The sequence below is a fragment of the Coturnix japonica genome, chromosome 1, assembly GCF_054131305.1.
Source record: "Coturnix japonica strain WE chromosome 1, WE-NBRP24, whole genome shotgun sequence".
Taxonomy (NCBI): Eukaryota; Metazoa; Chordata; class Aves; order Galliformes; family Phasianidae; genus Coturnix; species Coturnix japonica.
Genome location: NC_140663.1, coordinates 8,367,977 through 8,387,130, shown reverse-complemented (window position 1 = coordinate 8,387,130; position 19,154 = coordinate 8,367,977). Strand labels below are relative to the sequence as shown.

The following is a 19,154-nucleotide window of genomic DNA, read 5'->3' as shown; positions in this document are numbered from 1 at the left end:
TTTATTCAGGTAAAACTGTGAGTAAATTAGGATCTTCTCACTTCCATACACAGTGATGGAAGATTCAAATAAAACTATTATTAATTTTCAGGTCAGTTGAATGCAGTAGCTTATTATTGACTTCACTTTCCCTATTTCACCTTAAAGAACACAAACTGGTAAAGTCTCAAAGGGGACCAAAAGACAGGAAACTTCGCTGTACGCTGAGCTGGGGATGGGAGTCCTGATGCCACACATCTACATATTTGCTGATCTTTCGTGTGTACAGTGAAAGAGAAAACTAAATAAACCACTACCTTATTGTACTCAACCATGAGCAGGAATAAATATTATCTATAAAAATAGCTACAACTGATGTTTGTGCCAAACAGTACTGCTTCTGAGTGAAATATGCTCAAAGACAAACCACTATCAGTTCCCAAAAGGGATTTCATCTAACATCTAAGTGCCAAGGTATTTAACCTGCAGACAGGTAATGCTCAAAAGGAACAGCTCTAGCTGTATGCATATGGCAGAAGCTCAAGCCTATAGAGAACTGTCAGGTTGAAGTAGGTTTTCTCAGAACATGGCTTTGACTTGGCATCAGAGAAGCGTGGAAGCCCCAAACACACTTAGAAATATTCTGGACACCTCAAGTCTGTGATTTTAATCATTATGGGCTCTGCAAAGATGGATGCCCAAAGCCTAACTCTGCTGATGATGCTTAGGCTGTTCAGCCTTATTTGTAAGGTGAATCCTGTCTCACTTCTCAACCCTTGACCAAGACTTGCTTGGACTTCTTCATCTGCGTCCTTCAGCAATCTTTGAGTCACTGGTATAAAAGAAGAATCTCTTACAAATCCCAGCCTGAAACCATTTTATTTTATATTTTTCATTTTAACCTATTTTCAGTTTTCACTGAGTTGTCCCTCCAAGGGTCATTCCATATTAACCCTTCCATTTCATATATACAATATACATATCTTGTAGGAAATTGGGAGAGAACCAAGTTCTCTTTTAAAAATATTTCTATTTTAATTTAATTTCTGTTATGCATGCAGAATTAGTTAACAGGAGAAGCAGGATATCTCATTTGTAGTTAATTTCATTCTGAGAGTTGAGAAATACACTCGGGGATTTATCATCTAACACGCACTGTTTTCAATGCCAGATTTTATCTTTTAAAATAGTAATTAGTATTTTTAATGTTACCTCTGTTATAAAGACTTACCTTTTAATGGATAAAATTTCCTTAAAATTTAGAGAATGCATTGTGATAGTCTATTAAATTTTGTATTACTTGGCTACTGTTATTAAAATAATAATAATAATAATAATAGCATTCACTACCTTACAATCAAAGTTTAAAAAGGAGCTATAAATATCAGGAGAGAGGGAAGAGGCAGAGCAGATAAATTATGCAGCTGAAAGGAATGATTGTTGTTGTTGTTGTTTTTGTTGTTGTTGTTGTTGTTGTTTTTCCTTTCTATCTTAAGAGCAAATGCTTCTATACTGCTTCCCAGACATCATCTGTTTCCAAAACACTCATTACTAAAGACAACAGAGTAGAAATGAATCTCAAATAGGAGTGAAACCTGCCAACTTGCAGAATGGTCTGAGCCTTCTCAGACTGGCAAAACAAGATAACACGGGTTGGGTAATAAAGTTAAGATAAGTAACGGGTGTCACCTCAGATGATGCAGTGCACCATTTTAAATAACGCTAAGTTCAAGGTACTGCACTTGGGTCGGGGCAGTCCCAGGTACTTACAGAAACTGAGAGAAGATCTCCTTGAGAGCAGCCCTACAGAGAAGGACTTGGAGGTCCTGGTAAACAAGAAGCTGGAAACAAGCCAGCAGTGTGCGCTTGCAGCCCAGAAGGCCAACTGTGTTCTAGGCTGCAGTAAAAAAATGGGTGGCCAGCAGGGAGAGGGAGGTGATTGTCCCCATCTACTCAGCTCTTGTGAGGTCCCATCTGGAGGACTGCATCCAGGCCTAGGGCCCCCAGCACAAGAGGGATGTGGAGCTCTTGGAGCAGTCCAGAGGAGGACCACTAAGATGATCAGAGGGCTGGAGCACCTCTCCTATGAGCAAAGCTTAAGGGAACCGAGCTTTTTTAGCTTGGAGAAGAGAAGGCTCCCAGGAGATGTCACTGCGGCCTTCCAGTACTTGAAGGGAGCATATAAACAGGATGGGGAACGGCTGTTTACAATGGTGGATAGTGACTGGACAAGGGGCAATGGCTTTAAACTGAGACAGGGGAGGTTTAGGTTAGATATTAGGAGGAAGTTTTTCCCATAGAGGGTGGTGACACACTGGAACAGGTTGCCCAAGAGGGTTGCAGATGCCTCGTCTCTGAAGGCATTCAAGGCCAGGCTGGATATGGCTCTGGGCAGCTGGTCTTCTGGCTGGCAACCCTGCACATAGCAGAGAGGTTGAAACTAAATGATCATTGTGGTCCTTTTCAACACAAACCATTCTACGGTGATTCTATGGTGATGATTTTCATTGGAACTGCAGGTGGCTTGTTACTTCACAGTATTCCTACATGAGTAACCTTAAGAAGCCTAAGCCACATTTGGGCATTAAGTCAATGGGTAGGTTTTTAATTTTATTTTCAATTTTAAAGCTAACTATTTAACCCTGAGTATTGGGTCATACCTTCTGAGGTCCGTGTTCCATCAGAGGTTAGACTTTAATGACAGTTTGGAAAAAGAGAAGCAGCCAGAATTATTTACATCAAAAATCCAACCATGCCAGTACCCTACCTGTAGATTTCTTAGTGGAACATACAAGACCTCAATATGCATTCAGGTATATGACAATAAATCACTACAAGAATGCACTTCTGATGCCACAAGATGCAAAGATCAGTTTTGAAATGCTGTTTACGGGGCTGCAGTGAAAGTAATGCCTATTTTATTATGTTGACTCGTTGTTAGAAGCAGATGTTGGTGGTATGGCAGAAGGGGTTGAACCTTCCCACCGTTATTCCAATTACATTCTGTTGTAGCATGACAGATAGCAACAGAGGGATAGTCTGACAAAATGGCATCAGACATGGAAGTGTATATGAAGAAAAAGTGTGTAACTGAATATCTCCATACAGAAACAATTGCACCCACTGAAGTTTATTGCTGAATGTTTACGGAGACCAGTGAGTGGATGTGAGCAGTGAAGCAGTAGATGATGGACTTCTGCACTGGTCACAGTGGGGCACACCTCCACTGGTGCACATTTATTTATTTTTTATGGTTGTGGCATACAGTCTCTTGTTCATTGCTAGCAAAAAAACATAGCTAATTGTGGTGAATATGTTGAAAAAAGAGTTTTGTAGCTGAGAACTTGTGCTATGAAATTGTTTTACTGTGCTTTTGTATCTGTTGCAGTTTCCATGAGAATAAATTGCTTTTGGAGTGACCTGCGTTCTTACTGTTAACTCTAAATGTTCTTACTGGGAGAGTAAAGTACCATTTTTAAGCTGGTTAAGCCACTGAGATTAGCAACAATACTGTTCTAAGAAAATGAGTTTAATTTTTATTTTATTTTTTTGCTTTTTCCTCTCTCTCTGGTATTTGTGAAGACAAAAAATATATATATATTTACTCAGATTGGTCTAATAACACTGCTAAGTAACAGTGGGAAATAATCAAAAAAGAACCCCAAATCTTTTTGTGGGTTAATATATGTGTGTGTGTATAAAATTATATATAATACATATATAATATAATATAACATACATATATATATAATTTTAACAGTCCAAGAATATAGATTCAATATAGATTCATGAAGGGTTATCATGGTCATTCCTTATAGACCACATAAAAAAATTCATATAGAGAATATTCAAGGTAATAAACATTAATAAACATCACTCACTACACAATACTGTTTATTTTACCTGTTCTGATCATGTCTCTGACAGATAACATCTTCTTCAAACACAAAATCCTTTCTAAATCTGGGACACTATGCCTTTTCTGCCCTTCCCAACTCCTCCCTGTCCTTCATTTGAAATAATCCTTTCCTTTCTGTAGCCCCAATAAATTATTTTGAACATGGAATATTTTATGCTCCCAAGTACCTTTCCAGATAATTTTATAACAATCAGTAGATGAAAAAGTGCTTCTGTAGTTCCCTTGGCAGTTCCATTAGATTAGATCCATTAGCACACTCACGTATAAACATTACATATTGAGCTCTCTCTGTTTATAATATATGACGCTTACGATGTTGTTCTTTCTTGTTGCCCATAAAGATTCTATTGATTTGGATTTCTCAGTTTTCCTGTAGCTTAGTTTTAAATCCCCCTCTCTCTGTTTTTTTGTTTGTTTGTTTGTTTTGTTTTTAATTATACTTTAATTCATCACAGGTTCTATATTCCTGACCCTGGTGTCTCAAAATACTTAATTACATTATAGGCAACCATCTCACTCCTGTTCCATATTCTAAACAGCTTCACTGAGTTTTAAATGCACAAAATGGTCGCTGTCACACAATTCATTTCTAGCTTCTGCAGTTGTGATTCTGTGCTTTGTTACTAAAAATAGAGCTGCTTCCAACTACCTGAGCTGGAAAGCTAATTACAGAGCTGGTAAACAGTGCTCCTCCCTGTTGAGCAAATGGAAGAATAAGGAGTCTGTTAATGCATTAGAGCACAACATGGTCCTGTGGGTCTAAATTCTATCAAGTGTCATTTATTTAATCATCTGAAGCTGTTTGCTTCATGGAAAATTGCATTTAAGTAAATAATTGTTTGACTGTTGGAGCAACAAATCAGAGGGAAAAAGAACAATCGGCTCATATTAGGTAAAAGTATTCTAGCTTAATTCTCAGCTTGCACAAACCAGTGCAATTTCACTGAAGTAAATAGCATATTTTTTAGATCAGGTAAAAGTCTAGTTCTCTTATTTCCTGCAGTAGAAAAGCTATCAAAAGTCTGTTTGCAATGGACTGAAGAAATTTTAGAAGTTAAATTTGTCATATAGAAGCAAGAGCAAGTAACTCACTGTATCAAAGTGCATTCTACCCTTTAAAGTACCTGCAGCCTTGTCTACAGCACAGCCATGCACTGCCTAGAGGACGTTCCCTGACAGAATTTCCTCAGGTAGAAGTGACCACAGAGTTTAGATGCTCCTCTGCATCCATCAGTGAAACACACGTTTCCATGCTGAGTCAGACTGATTCTTTCCATACAGCTCAATACAAGCTTTGTACGTGACAAGGTTTGGACCAACACACGCTCAATAAAATCCACCTTGTTTTCAGCAGTTACTAAGGCAACAATACATAGATAATATACAAGCAGCTGTTAAATCACTGTGATTTAGCTGTGACTCTACAACAAAACTATAAAGCACTCATTACACCTGTACACTCAAAACACATTCTGGGGTCAGGATAGAACATAACCTGTAACATTTTTTCTCTTTGAATATGGAAAATAGGAATAAAATAATTAAGCATAAAACCAGGCAATTCAAAAAACATTTCTATTTATCCTTCCTAAGCCTCCAAAAATAAAAAGTAAATTAAGCCTCCAAGACTGTATTCAACACATTAAAAATAGTTTTCTGAAGGAGAAGAGTATGCTAGTAATCATAGAATATTTGGTCATCATTATGTTATACAACAGCCTTATACCATATGCAAAGCATATATGGACAGAGTTGTTATCTGAGATAAAACACATTATTTGCACGGATCACGTGGGAGAGGAAAGGATGAGCTCCCTCTTCTGCCTCCCACCTTCATGAAATGAAAGTCGAGCTGTCCTCAGTCAAGCAAGCTGCTCTCGAAGAGAGGTTTGCCAATATTTACTACAAATCATCAGAAAAATAAGATGGAAAATCGTGGACAGAGGTGGAAATTTTTAGTATAAGAAAGAAGGAAATGCAACAAGGAAAAGAATAAAAATAAGGCAAAGATAGTCCTGAGGAAATCAGACCCCAGAAAATCATTAGTCCACAAAGTTGAAATGGGGAGAATCCTCTGGTAATAACAGACTTTGGAGATAGGAAACAGAATACCTTATTTCTCATCTCTAACTGAAATACATAGGAGAGAAATCTGCATACCACAATGCAGTCCCAACACCACCAAGCCTAAATTAATGCTGAGGAAGTCAGCATGTGTACAAGGACTTACGTAGCTGTCATTTCATCACACCTCACCAGACACATCTTGTTTCTGTCTATTCTATGCATACATTTTTTGATTTTAAAACCTAAGATAGGAATGTACACATGGAGCAAAGGGTTGGACAGTGATCATAGAAACACAGAATGGTTGTGTGCATTTGATGGCTTTCAGCACAGAAGCAACAATTTAATGGAACTCTGTCTTTCAATCACTGTATCTTTTTGCATTTTCAGACCTTTATTTGTGACCTAAATGACTACTTTGGACAGAAATCAACATATTTTTGAGGTAGATAAAATGTTCTTACTATAATAGGAAAAACATCTTTCCGCTGATAGCACATTCAGTAAGTTAATCCAACAATAAATAAACAAACAAATAAATAAAAAGGTACAACAAAAGAAGTAGCAGGGAAAATACCACTTATTTCTCCCCAAAACTTGCTCTCACCTTAGGGCACAGATGTTATAACCTTTAGCCTAGGGAGCCATTTCTAATTCATTCATTCAGATTTCAAAAACAACACCAATAGCCACTTTTCCCATGAACCACAAAGACCAACATACAAATTTAAATAACAAATATTTTTATGTGATCTGCATTTGTTAAGTAAACATCTTGATATAGAAAGACTCCATCTTTCCATTAGGCTAGTACAAATTTTCCAGTCCCCTCAACATTTATAAAACAATTATGAGAAATAAATTCAGGAAGGTAAAAACAAAGAATCTGAGGAAACTGTTGAAAATAAGCTTAATTCTTGTAAGCAGAAGTTGGCCCTGCTGGATCTTTCTTGAGCAACCATGAAAAAGGCACCTTCAAGTTCTCAGCCCTCAGTGAATGAAGTGACTTCAGAACCTTATATATTTTACCACAGAAGTATCACTCAAACTTCCTAATGAGCACAACAGTATATGCAAAGTCTCCCCTCAGAAAGAGGTTAACTGAACAAACCTATCCAATTGAGAAAGAAAAGGAATAAATAAGCACTAATATATTCATTCATTCTGCAATTGCCTGAATCAGGGACATGGATTAAATGAGGAAGCATACATGTTAGCGTAAAATACTGAAGCATAAGAAAAATCTTTACCACATGATGGACTAGAAAGTACAGTAGTTTGCTGTACAATAGTAGAAACAATTTTAGAAGATTTGATAATAAACTATCTGCTCAGTGCTCATGCCCCAAGAAACTAGCAACCAGCCACGCTACACTACATTAATTTGCAAAAAACTCACTTTCTGACTGCAGACCAAGTTTCAAACAATGCAGATAGTTAATTTTAAAAGGCCACATAATAAACATTTAAAATTTTCCTTAGCAAATTAACAACTACAGAATCGACACCCCAGCACAGGGAACCTGTGGGCAAACACAGACTCTATCACCTTACCTCAGCTATGTGTGGCATTGGGTTAAATCCACAGAGGTTGCATACAACTTTCTTGCACTCTGTACATGTATTAAAGTTGGGAGGATCCTTAGAACCAATATTTAGTCCAGTTTTACAAAGGGGACAAGACACCTTGGGCTGGCTGTCTTTTTCCTCTGCTGACAGCTCAGCAGGTTTCTTAGCTTCAGCAGCCTGAGGCTTGCTATCTTTAGCCAAACTAGGTTTCTTTTCTAAATCAGATCCCTTAGTTGTTAAAGAACTATCTGCAGCCATCGGTTCCAATTTTTCACTTGCAAGAGGCTTGGTTTCTTTCTTTGTGGGAGCAGCTTTTGGAAGAGGCTGAGCTTGAGGGGCCTCTTTGGGGGGTGCCTGAGAGGCTGGAGGATGTGAAGGAGGTTGGGGCTGCTTTGCAGCAGGTGGAGCAGGACCTGATGTCTGTGAGCCTGGCTGACCAGCTGTGGAAATTAAACTTGAGGCCTGGCTGAAGATTGAAGCTCCAAATCCAAAAAGTTTCCCAGTAACTGTTTCCTGCGGTGTTGTAGGCTGATGCTTAGGAGCATCAGTGATGCCTCCAAGATTAAGGCTGAAACGCCTGGATTGCTCGGGAGTTTTTTGAGGCTGCTGGGGTTGGGGTGCTGGCTGTGTTGACATAGGCCTGGGACCTGTCCCTGTCTGAGGGCCTTTGGGAGCAGGTTTGGTATCAGGTTTTGGGGCTGGTTTTGTTTGTAACTTCTTAGAATCATCTTTCACTTGTGCCGGCTCAATGGGCTTCTGAGTTTTAGCATCTGATTTAGCCCCAGACTGAGATGCAAGCTTGGGATCTGATTTTTGCCGAGACACTTGTGGAAGCGGTTTGGAATCTGGTTTGTCTCCAGCTGGATGCGTGTCTGCTGGTGGCTTGGTAGTCTCTGGCTTTGGGGAATCTGTCACTTTCTGTTGAGCTGATGGAGGCCGGGGATCTGCCAAATCCTGTTTCACCCCTGGAGCTGCAGAGGTAGGCACAGTGTCCGTTGTAGGCTTCTGTATACTGGGTTGTTTTTGCTTCTCTTCAGCCTGCATTGGTTTGGCCTGATCAGACTTTGAAGTAGAGTCTATTTGCTGGCCATTACCAGAGGGCTCAGTATGTGTTTGCTTTGATTTTACAGGGGGAGACTCAGGCATGGATGGTTGCTTTTTCTGTGGTACAGGCTTTTTAGAGTCTGCTTGCTGCAAAGGCTCAGGTTTTGGGGAAGCATCCTTCTTTTGGCCCGGCTGTGACTGAGGAGAAGGCTTAGCTGTTGAAGATGGAGTTGGTGTCTTCTGTTTGGGTGGAGGCAGCTGTGGCCCAGGACCGTGACCTGATGCTAGGTCCCCACCTAATGCTCTTTGCATCTGGCAGTTTAAACAGAGCCATTCTTTAATCTGGAGGAAAAATAAATAGTTTTAAAGGTATTGTAATTAAGAGAGGACAGTGTTAATAAAGTTAACATATTTACTGCATATAATAATGCATAGCTTGTTGCAATATTTCAGAATTTTCTGTAAAAAGGGAGAAACATTACCACTAAAACTGTTTTGCAATTAAAATGCTCAACTGTTTCTTTTCTGTTATTCTTAACATCCGTGTGATTTGAGCAATCATTGAGCCCATGCTTCTACTGACTTCATGTTCAGTTTACGCACAGTTTAATACCAGCGGATTAAAACCTAGCAGAGTGAAAAAATACTCTGGAATTTCACAAGGCCCAGCAGTGAGTCATTTACAGCAAAAATTTGCCAGAACAGGAAAAAGATAAAAGAGCCAAATTCTACTAAAATAGTTTAACAAATCAAGTCTGCTGACTGCAAACAATAATCCTAATTAAAACAAAGAAAATGTGTAATTATCTTGAAGTATGTAACTAAAGCTTTTCACATAGCTTATGGTTTTGGTAATTTATTACGGGGCACCCGCATTAGTAGTGTACATGTGAATTAGGCACAGAGGTGAGTTAATGGACACCATATGTGATAGAAACCCACATTTTACCACCAGTATCAGAGGGCAGGCCCTCATTCAAAATCAGGAAGGCACTTTGTCTAAACACTGCTGTTGGAATCATAATGATTTTTTCCCAAAATTTATATGTAAATAGAAGAAGTTCTTAGGGCAATTCCTGGGACTTTTTCTCTTTCCCAAAGTGCAGTATATGACAGGGAAAGCCTATTTTCTACTTAATACCAAATATATATATATATACATATATAAATGTATTAAAAAGAAAACAAAAACAAAACAACAACAAAACAACAACAACAACAACAACAACAAAACACCTAAAGCAGCCAACCCTTCCTTTTCATTTGCATAGTCTCACAATCTGAGGAAGCATCAAACATGTTAAAGCAACACATGGCCAGGAAGCATCACGTGCTATTTTCCACATCTTCCATTGCTAGCAGAAACTTTATAGGCCACAAAAATGCCATTCAATATGGCACAGAGTCCCATGGGCCTGCAAGTAGATACCTAACTCACTCATCTGCAGCCTTACTTCTGTTATTTAGTCTGTGTACAAAATCCAGTGTACCAGCTATAATATTTGCACGCACCGTTAGAAGCTGGGAATTAGGAAAACAAAGAATAGAAGACTTTACCCCTTAGGGTAAAGATTTCTGGATCCTATTTCTTACACTGGGGTCTGAAATCTCTCCCATAACATAAGATGAATCTGAGATTATTTGTATAAGATGTATTTTGGCTGAGTAATATCAGAGTCCATTGGAAAAAAAAAATAAATAAAAAAATTGTGATGTCATGGAATAAGGCAATACATTCACAATTTTGTCATGTCTTGCCAGCCTGACCATTTTCAGCAGCAAAAATTAATGAACAGTTGGATGCAGTTCTCTAAAACAGTGACTCCAATTATTCTGATAAACATGGCATATACACACTCTCATTACAAGCTCACTAATACTAACAGATTCACAAAGTGATGCATAAGTCTGTCCCCAGCTGCAAGTTTACAGTAATTAAGCCACTATTCGTAATAATACTGCTTTAATCTTCTATTCTTGATGCTTTTTTTTTTTAAACAATTGTTTTAACAGTTTTCTGATCTACGTGCGACCCAGACAGAAAATTGATGTTAAAAGGTGAAACCAACTGAAACAAAACTGCAATGCTTGTTTCAGCTCTGCTCTGAGTTGCTGAAGAAATTCACAGCTGCACAGAGGACCTAAGCAATGACAACATTTAGCTCAACACGCATGTTGTTTGATTGGTGGTCAGTTCCCATACAAGCCCTCTGACCAAGGGAGAATTTCAGCTGTAGTAAGTCTCAATTACAAGAGCTGATTTTAGATATCAATAATCTAATTTAATTGTATAGATATTGCTACCATTTCCAGATGATTTCTTAAGCTTTTTCTTGAAGTCTCAGTTTTATTCAAAGATCAGATTCAAGTCACACTCTGAATATCCTCCTTGGCTGTTGCAGTGTTCTGGCTTTGACAGGGAAGTTCACATTTTTTGTATTACAATGGTGGACTCTGTCGTACTCTTGCTTCTTTCTGCCACATCCACTTGTGGGTTTTTGTTTTTTGTTTGCCTTTGTTGTTGTTTTTAAGTGAAAGTGCTGCACTCTAAAGTAAAAGCCAATCCTTCCTAAGTACTAAAGATATTTTGTGCATTCTGTTCCATTTTGCAGTGGAACCATGGGTTAACAGGTATCTATCTGCTCCCACTCAGAAGCTGAGTGTCTTTCAGTAAATTTGTTTTTAAAGACACTGTGAAACCTTAAAAGACTCAAAAATAGCTGCAGGTTTGAGTGAGGATACAGAACAAGTAGTCTGGATATTTCTTATGTTTAAAGTGTTCACATTCAGACACATTTACAAGCATTTAGGTTTCAACAGGTAGCTAATTCAATCTGTCTGTAACATCTAACTGGAGTCCAAACAAAAGCAAGTTCTGCACTACAGTTTTCAACAAAATTTGTGCAGAAGACAAAACTTTTTTTTCCTCAAATGTTTTGTTGATGCTGTTTTTGGTTGTGGGTTTTTTTTTTGTTTGTTTTTTGTCTTAACATACTTGTATGCACATTCATGCACACGTAGTATTAAAAGTAAAATCTTTAAAAGTTAAAATGATTTCATTATTTCAACAACTGGGCTTCCAAATAGAAATTGTAGGAAGTTTTACTTAACTGTATGATTTTTTTTTTAATTTTTCTGGTTTAGATACAGAACTCCTCCCACACATCTCAATGGGAGGAACTGAGCGCCAAACTCTTTCAGTCATTATATCTTATACACAACACCTCTAAACATACAAACCTGCACTGATTTTAGTTTTAAGATTGGAGCTAAGGAGTTCAGAATGAAGTGTGCTACATGATACATTTTTGTAACAGACACCAGCCTGTTCTCTACTGCAATTACAGAGGTTTTTATAAACTTTAACAGGAGCAGGATTCTGTTAAACACAAACTGTCTTTGAGCGTTATTATGCCTGATGCAAAACTTAATAAAATACTAAAGCTCAACTATTCTTAAAGGCCTTAGTGGATAGCAGTTCTTTCTATGTATTTCTCATCTCTCTACCTAGAATTAAAAGGCAAAACTTTACATGACAAAACAAACACACGAGCTTTTGTTGTTCCTGCCTACTTGCAAATGATTATCCTCTATGATGCCTATTTTTTACACTTATAGGTGGGGTGTTATCTTTCAGAAGAAATATATTAGTAATTTCCTTCACCCTGAGAACCATGCCATCAAGTGCCATGACTAGGACTGCAAATGTGATTAACTTCACATAGCATTTTTGTTCAGATTTTAAGCACAGAATATAGAAAGTGCTACCTTGCTTCCCAGCTCAGTGATGTGGAAGCTATGTGCCCTCAAAACAACAAACATGTTGCTAATGTATATTTTATGCATTATCATTCATAACATATAAAAATTTTAACAGCTTTATCTTACTGGTTGGGAACAGCAAATAAATTTATTCATGACATTTTACTAACTGGAGTCTACTCCTTTCTGTGCAAGTGTTCAGATTTGTTCTAACTATGAAACACAAGCAAGAACAGTGTGAAAATTGTCAAAAAGCAAGTATATTGACTGGCGCACTCAGTTTCTTTTTATGCAGATGATCTAGGGGAGGAAGAGAATCCAGCTTTGTTCAAAGATTCCACATGTGCAATGAGAGAGATATTTTGACTTACAGATTGAACACATTTCATTTAAAATTACTGATACACCATCCATATGAAGCTCTTGGAAGCCATTTTAACAGTTGCTTTGCAGAACAGAGCTGAATTTAAGGCAGCACATCTCATTCTTATTTAGACTGGCTACTTGACACTACAAAAAGAAACACTAAAATATGCGTAAAATATTGATATGAAAAACAAAAAATGAAAACACTTGAGCCCACAACTTTATGCAGCTTCAAATAAGGCAGTAGAATACTGTAAGAGACAAGAAACTAGACCAGAAAATCCTGTTCTGAACAAAAAAAAAGAGCTGTTACCACAAACAACATAAATTTGTATTTCCACATACAACTGGAAAGGTCTTCTAAGCAAGACTGGGCAATTGTGGAAAGAAAAGGTTTCATTCTACAGCATCCTTCCATAAGATTTCAGCAATTCACAATAATCACAGTGAAATAAACATGTAACTATTTTATATTGTGCAACTGATACTCATTGGACGCAAGAGTTAATCACTGAAAAATAAATATTTATCTTCGTTTCAGACACGAGCTGTAAAAGGTGACTGGGTATTAGGAAACACCAACTCAAAATGCTGACAAAAACAGTGCTAAGTTCCTTTGCAGCATGTTCCTCAGGTATCAGTTCCACAAACTGCAGAAATGGTTATGAACACTGTATCATAGTATCACAGTCTCATACAGGTTGGAAGGGACCTTAGAGATCATCGAGTCCATCCCTTGGGATTCGAGCCTCCTGTGTAGCAGTGTGGCACTTCTACCACTTGCGCCACAGGGTGGATTTCTCAGGGTAGCTTGCACCTACACCAATTTTCAAACAAACTTTTTAACTAGCCGTTTTCAAAAACCATCTTAAAAGTTACTTTCAACTCAAAGTTGTTTTAAAACTACTGAAATGTAGATAAATTGTGTTATGCAGTTATCCCAATCCTATCATACTCTGACATCCGGCTTAAATTACTAACACAAAAAGCTATAGTTTGCATATGAAGTATGGGTGTTTGGGGAACTATTATTCTATGGCCTGTATAGTTAGAACCATAAAATATCCAACATAATCCTTCAGACTTTTTTTTTTCTTTTTTTTCTTTTTTTTTTTCTTTTTTTTTTCTTTCTGTAGTTAAAAAGAGCAGTATTTCTCTGAAAGTGAGTTTTTACATCCTAGCATGTGTTTAAGCTACCTGACACATCAAACAAGGCAAAAGAATTTTTAATACAGCTCAGGCACTGCATCACTCATCACTGCAATAAACGGTGATTGCTTTCTTTAACTGCATCTAGATTCTGTATACTAGAAATACATAAATGATAAGCAAAGAATAGAACTGCAGTTCAGGAGTGCAGCAAAGAGATGGTTAACAAAGTTCATCTATGCTGCACAGAGTGATCTGAGGGAATACGTCTGGGATCTGAGCAGGGATTACTTTGTCTGCTGGGAGCAGGGTTGGGCTATGCTTCCTGCCCAGTGATTACCCAGCAAACAGCATCCTCACATCACATGGCCTAACATAGTAGTAAATTACAGTTGCTGAGCAACAGTAATCCTGGTGCAGATGGCTCATTGCAGTTGACATCTTTAGCTATGCAGATTAATTTATTATTTACTTGTGTTAAAAACTGGACAGGACAGTTATCTGGGCTAGCAAGGAAACACTGCAATATAATGTGGAACACTGTCAAGCTGAAAAAACATGGATAAAATATTTGTAGCAGTGTGCTTCTTCCCACGTTCCAATCCTTTCCTAAAATAACAACAAAAAACAACCATGGCATCAACACCATTAACACACCTAATCATAAATACAAAACAGCAATGTAAGCAGTATTGTCAAAGAGAAATTATGTGGGAGAATGCTCAAGAGTATTCCACACACAGTATTCTCTATTAGAGACAGAAACAAAAGAATGATACCAACTTCATTTCATCCCCATAATTGGGAATACTTTGCAGCATTAGTATTAACCCAGGACTCTTTGAAGCAACACAAGTATTTCACTCAAATGTTCTCCAAATATTTATAATCTTTAAAAGACCACTAACTAAACAAGGCTTGTCTGAATCTACCCTCTGATCAGTGTGAATCCAGACCAAACTCCATCCTTTTCTACAGAATATCTCTAGCTTTACTTTGCAATAGCTAGGAGTAAATACCTAAATTAATAATTTGAGATTGTTTTTTATTTGAAAAAGGGCACTGAGTTTAACTCATTCTTTATACCTCTTAACTGTAACAGTTGATGGTTAGACTCAAGTTCTTTCCTCTTTTCCATTTTGTTTTATTTATACAAAAACAAACAAACACAACCTTATACTTTGTGGCACGCTACTATTCACAGTGACAGCAGATCCCTTTCTGTTTATATCTCATTTCCAGACCATGTTGCATTCTGGTTCATACACCCTACAGTAGCACAGCAGTGCCTAGACTGAACTGCATGGAATATGTGAATTAAATCAATAACTTCCTTCAAAATCATGTTATCCACAAAGATTCAACACAGTCATTAATATTATCTCTATTACAAGCATAAGCAAAATTCATTTGAATTCACCACAGGAATAACAGACATCTTCCTTAAGTAGTGCTTTAAATTATTACATATTCATTTTCCTGTAAAAGTTAATAATGAGTGAGGAAAATGAATGCCCTTCTGCTTAAATTCTCTTTAGTTCCTGAGCATACTTAATATCAAAGCATTGGCTACTATTTAGGATACTTGGAAATGTAGAACATTAATAAAAACAGATACTAAAAATAATTGTGAACATCTGAACCAAATGGATGCAGTCACCAATGGATGCAAATAGATTGCACATAAAAAATTGTCTTCAGAAAGAAAAAAGGAAAAAATAACGGTGTAGTACCTGGAGCAACCAATAGGGAAATTTCCTACCACCACTTCTCCACTCAAGAAACAAACAAAATGTTTTTATACTTCAGGTTGAAATGGGGGAAGAAGGAATGGGGAGACAGAGAGGGTGCAAGTCCAGAAAACATTCTATGTGATCTGAAATCAGGCAGTGCAGACAAGGCAGTGAGGGACATGCTTGTATGTACAGAGATTGCATTTAGAGATGACACTGTTCATCCTGTGGGTAAGGATGAAGGGACAAACAAATAAGTTTAAAATCACTGTGGGAGTTTACTAGAAGCCATCAGCTAGGGTGATAACACCAATGGAACACGCACCCTAGGGCAGTGGGCATGTACCCACGCTGACAGAGTTCAAGAAGCATTTGGACAACACTCTCAGTCATATGGTTTAGAAATTTGGGTGGTTCTGGGTGGAGCCAGGAGTTGGACTCAAAGATCCTTATGAGTCCATTCCATTGTGGGGTATTCTATGGTTCTTACTAGTTCACAGATTTTACCTCAGTCATGAAAAATATGCACTGTTCACTTAGGTTTATCTACAACAGTTTGTGCTTTTTTGCCTAGCTTCGTCAGAAAACAGATAAATATTTATCAGAACAGATAGTCTCTCAGATACCCCTGCTCATTTCAGAAAGCCCACTCTTAATTCAGATCATCTACACTACTGAATCCTTTTCAAGTTAGTGCTGGCTTTTGAAGCTAATGGCAGATTGGAATGTTTTTAGGAAAACATTCCAGGATTTTTATTTTATTTTTTTAATAAAAAAATATCATCATCATGTAATAAAATTAACACAGCTGCCACAAGTTCCTGATGTATGTAAAAGAAAAAAGGCACAGAGTACCAATCAATAAACCTGCTTATATAATTTTTCCCCAGTACTTTATGCAACTGTTGCTAGGCACTCATGTGCCATGGTGATGAGTGAAGTACAAATACCTAGACAGATTAGTAAGACACATGTTACTGAACATATTATGCATGGTATATTTTCTCTCTGAACCGCTGTGCAAAACCAAGATACAGCCTATTCCCCTTCCCTAGGGGGACAGCAATGTCAGATGGTTCAGAAAAAACAGTTCAAAGAATCTGACCTTGTGGCAGGAAAGTATCTCTCTCTGCTCAGAGTTCTGTCTAGCGAGTAAAAAGAGACCAAGTGTATGTACTACTGCATCTTATATAGACAATGAAAAACATGAATTAAAAAAAAAAAACAAACACCAACCCAGCACCATCCACAATGCTTTGTCAATGCACGCAAATATTTCCCCACTACATTCCTTCCAGAATCAGCTAGAAATACTGAATATAGAAACTTCAAAAGATTTACTACAGAGAATGAATCCACTCTGCTAGCTGTGAAGACAAAATTATCCTGTAAGAAACTTATAAGATGTCAAGGAATTTAAGGAAGTAGTTCAAGCAGCTTTATAGAGGAAAACATCAGAACAGATGTAATATCAATCCTTCTCTCTAGAAATGCCTTTTACTTTCCCCACCTCTGCTCTGGAAGCATTGTTTTAAGACAGATAAACAAAAACGATAAAAATAGAGGCTAGAAATAGCAGAGAAAGGGCAAGAACACAGGATTACAGAATCATGAAACTTGGCAAAAAGGATACCAGGGTAAGTCAAAATGTAATGAGGTGAAGATAAAGTCAGTAACTGTGTGGGTAAGGGAGAATTTTGTTCAATAACCTTTCAGAAGGATTCAGAGTAACCAAAAGAAAAGTCATCATAGTCAAGAGAATTGACAGCTAAGAAAAAAAATCATGGATTTTGTGCTAGACAGGAAGAAACGTGTGAATTATTATGAAGGACTAACTACAAACTTTTTTTAATAACTCTAAATATTCAAAGGAGAAACATTTGTGAATATCTCAAGTAGGAACCTTTGCAGATGAAGAGATTCAAATTTTCTTATCTGCCAGAACAGGTCCTATTACTTCACTCCAACTGTTCAATAATGCAGTCAGATGTGATTTTCATTGCACTTCACTGCAGATAGAAGCAGGACACCCACAAGGAAGTTTCACCAAGACAGCTGGTGGTGCAAAGCTGAGCAAATGAGAAAAGTCTGAGTGGGAGTTTGGAGATTAGAACTAATAGCTGAATAAACTAGATGTCCAATACCTCCATTTACTGAAATGCTTTCCTCATGAAATAAATGCATACCCTGTGTTTATTTCAATGTGTAATATGAAATGCAAATTTGCTTTTACATATGTATGTAATCAGTTAGTCTTAAATGCAGCTGTATTTATTGTTTGAAAGCCCTGAATTTCACACACAGAGTATCCACTTCAAAAACTAGTAGCTTCACAGATTTTACTCTGAGATCTTCTTACGTAAACACTCTCTCTTTCTTAAAATCCACTTCAATTAAACGTGCCAAATTTGTCAATCATTCCCACAGAACATCTGAAGTTCCTAAATGAAACTGAGCTCAGAGCTATGAAAGACCCCAGGAAATGACTAAGGAAATAAAGATCAGCATCCACAAATAAATCTAAGAAATTTTGGTCTAAAAACCATTGCTTTCTTACAGAAGTGATAACATTACTTGTTCATAACATGATCAATAAATCTTTTTTTCCCCCACTCTCTTCAGAATTACATGCTGGTCAGTAGAGTTTCAGGTTTTAAATAATATGCTTTTTTTCCTGCCCTATATCATATCCATTAGATATAGGATATTAGGCCAAATACAATCTCCAGGCTTGTTTGCAGTTGCTCTGACATTTCTGCACTGGGCTGTTCAAGTCATCTCTTTCCCAGTCTGGTAGATATGCAATCTCAATTCTGAATTTCACTAAATTCTAACAAGAGAATACACTGCTAAACAATTCAGTGTGCTATCTGAATCTTTTAGGTTTGACAATTTTAACAACAATTTTAACTCTTCTTCCTATTACCATCTGTTTTAGTATTCGTTTAGCTGAACAGAAGGCAAAAACCAAACTCCCCAAGCACCCCTGTCTGGCTGCTTTATCATTAGTTAATTTTTACCATCAGGTCAATTTCTATAAACTGATAAAACTGTTGTTAAGGAAAAACAAAGCAAACAGAAAAAAATCTGTATCACGAAATAAAAATGAGAGTATTAGGATGTATAGGCAGATGTTTGAGAAATAAGAAGATATCAAACCTTCATCTGAAGCCTTATTCCTGTGCACATCAAATCCTTATTTTTGTATGGAGAGATAAATCAAACTAGCACAAATATATTGGGCCAAGGTGAGTTCATTTAAAGTACTATTATTAGTTTCTACACCATTTCTATGTTATTTAACTTCAGCTAGAATGGTAATCAAAGTTAGAAATAATCCACAGAGATCCCTTAGCATTGCACAAGAATGAAATAATCTGAGTATCACAGAGTCAAAACTCATGACTCAGGCTTTCATCTAATGAACACCAATGCAGTTACAAACCAAATCCACCCCAAGTCCTTTTTTGAAACCCACAGAGGATCTATGAACACAGCCATTTTCATATTCAATTATTTAGTTATTTATGTATTTTATGTAGCTTTTTAGTACTTACGTATGTATA

The 19,154-nt window shown here is 37.2% G+C and overlaps 1 protein-coding gene across 7 annotated transcripts in view; it reads right to left on the bottom strand.

The window, feature by feature from the left end:
• Positions 1-19,154, bottom strand: part of PCLO (piccolo presynaptic cytomatrix protein) — a 310,585-nt gene that overhangs the window by 283,562 nt on the left and 7,869 nt on the right. For all 7 annotated transcript variants that reach the window (XR_014948100.1, XM_015879726.3, XM_015879813.3 and 4 more), the window contains exon 3: positions 7,520-8,920. Coding sequence is in view for 6 of the 7 variants with exons in the window: in XM_015879726.3 (XP_015735212.2) it covers positions 7,520-8,920 (1,401 nt within the window). In the remaining variant the exon portion in view is untranslated. The remainder of the gene's footprint in view (positions 1-7,519; positions 8,921-19,154) is intronic.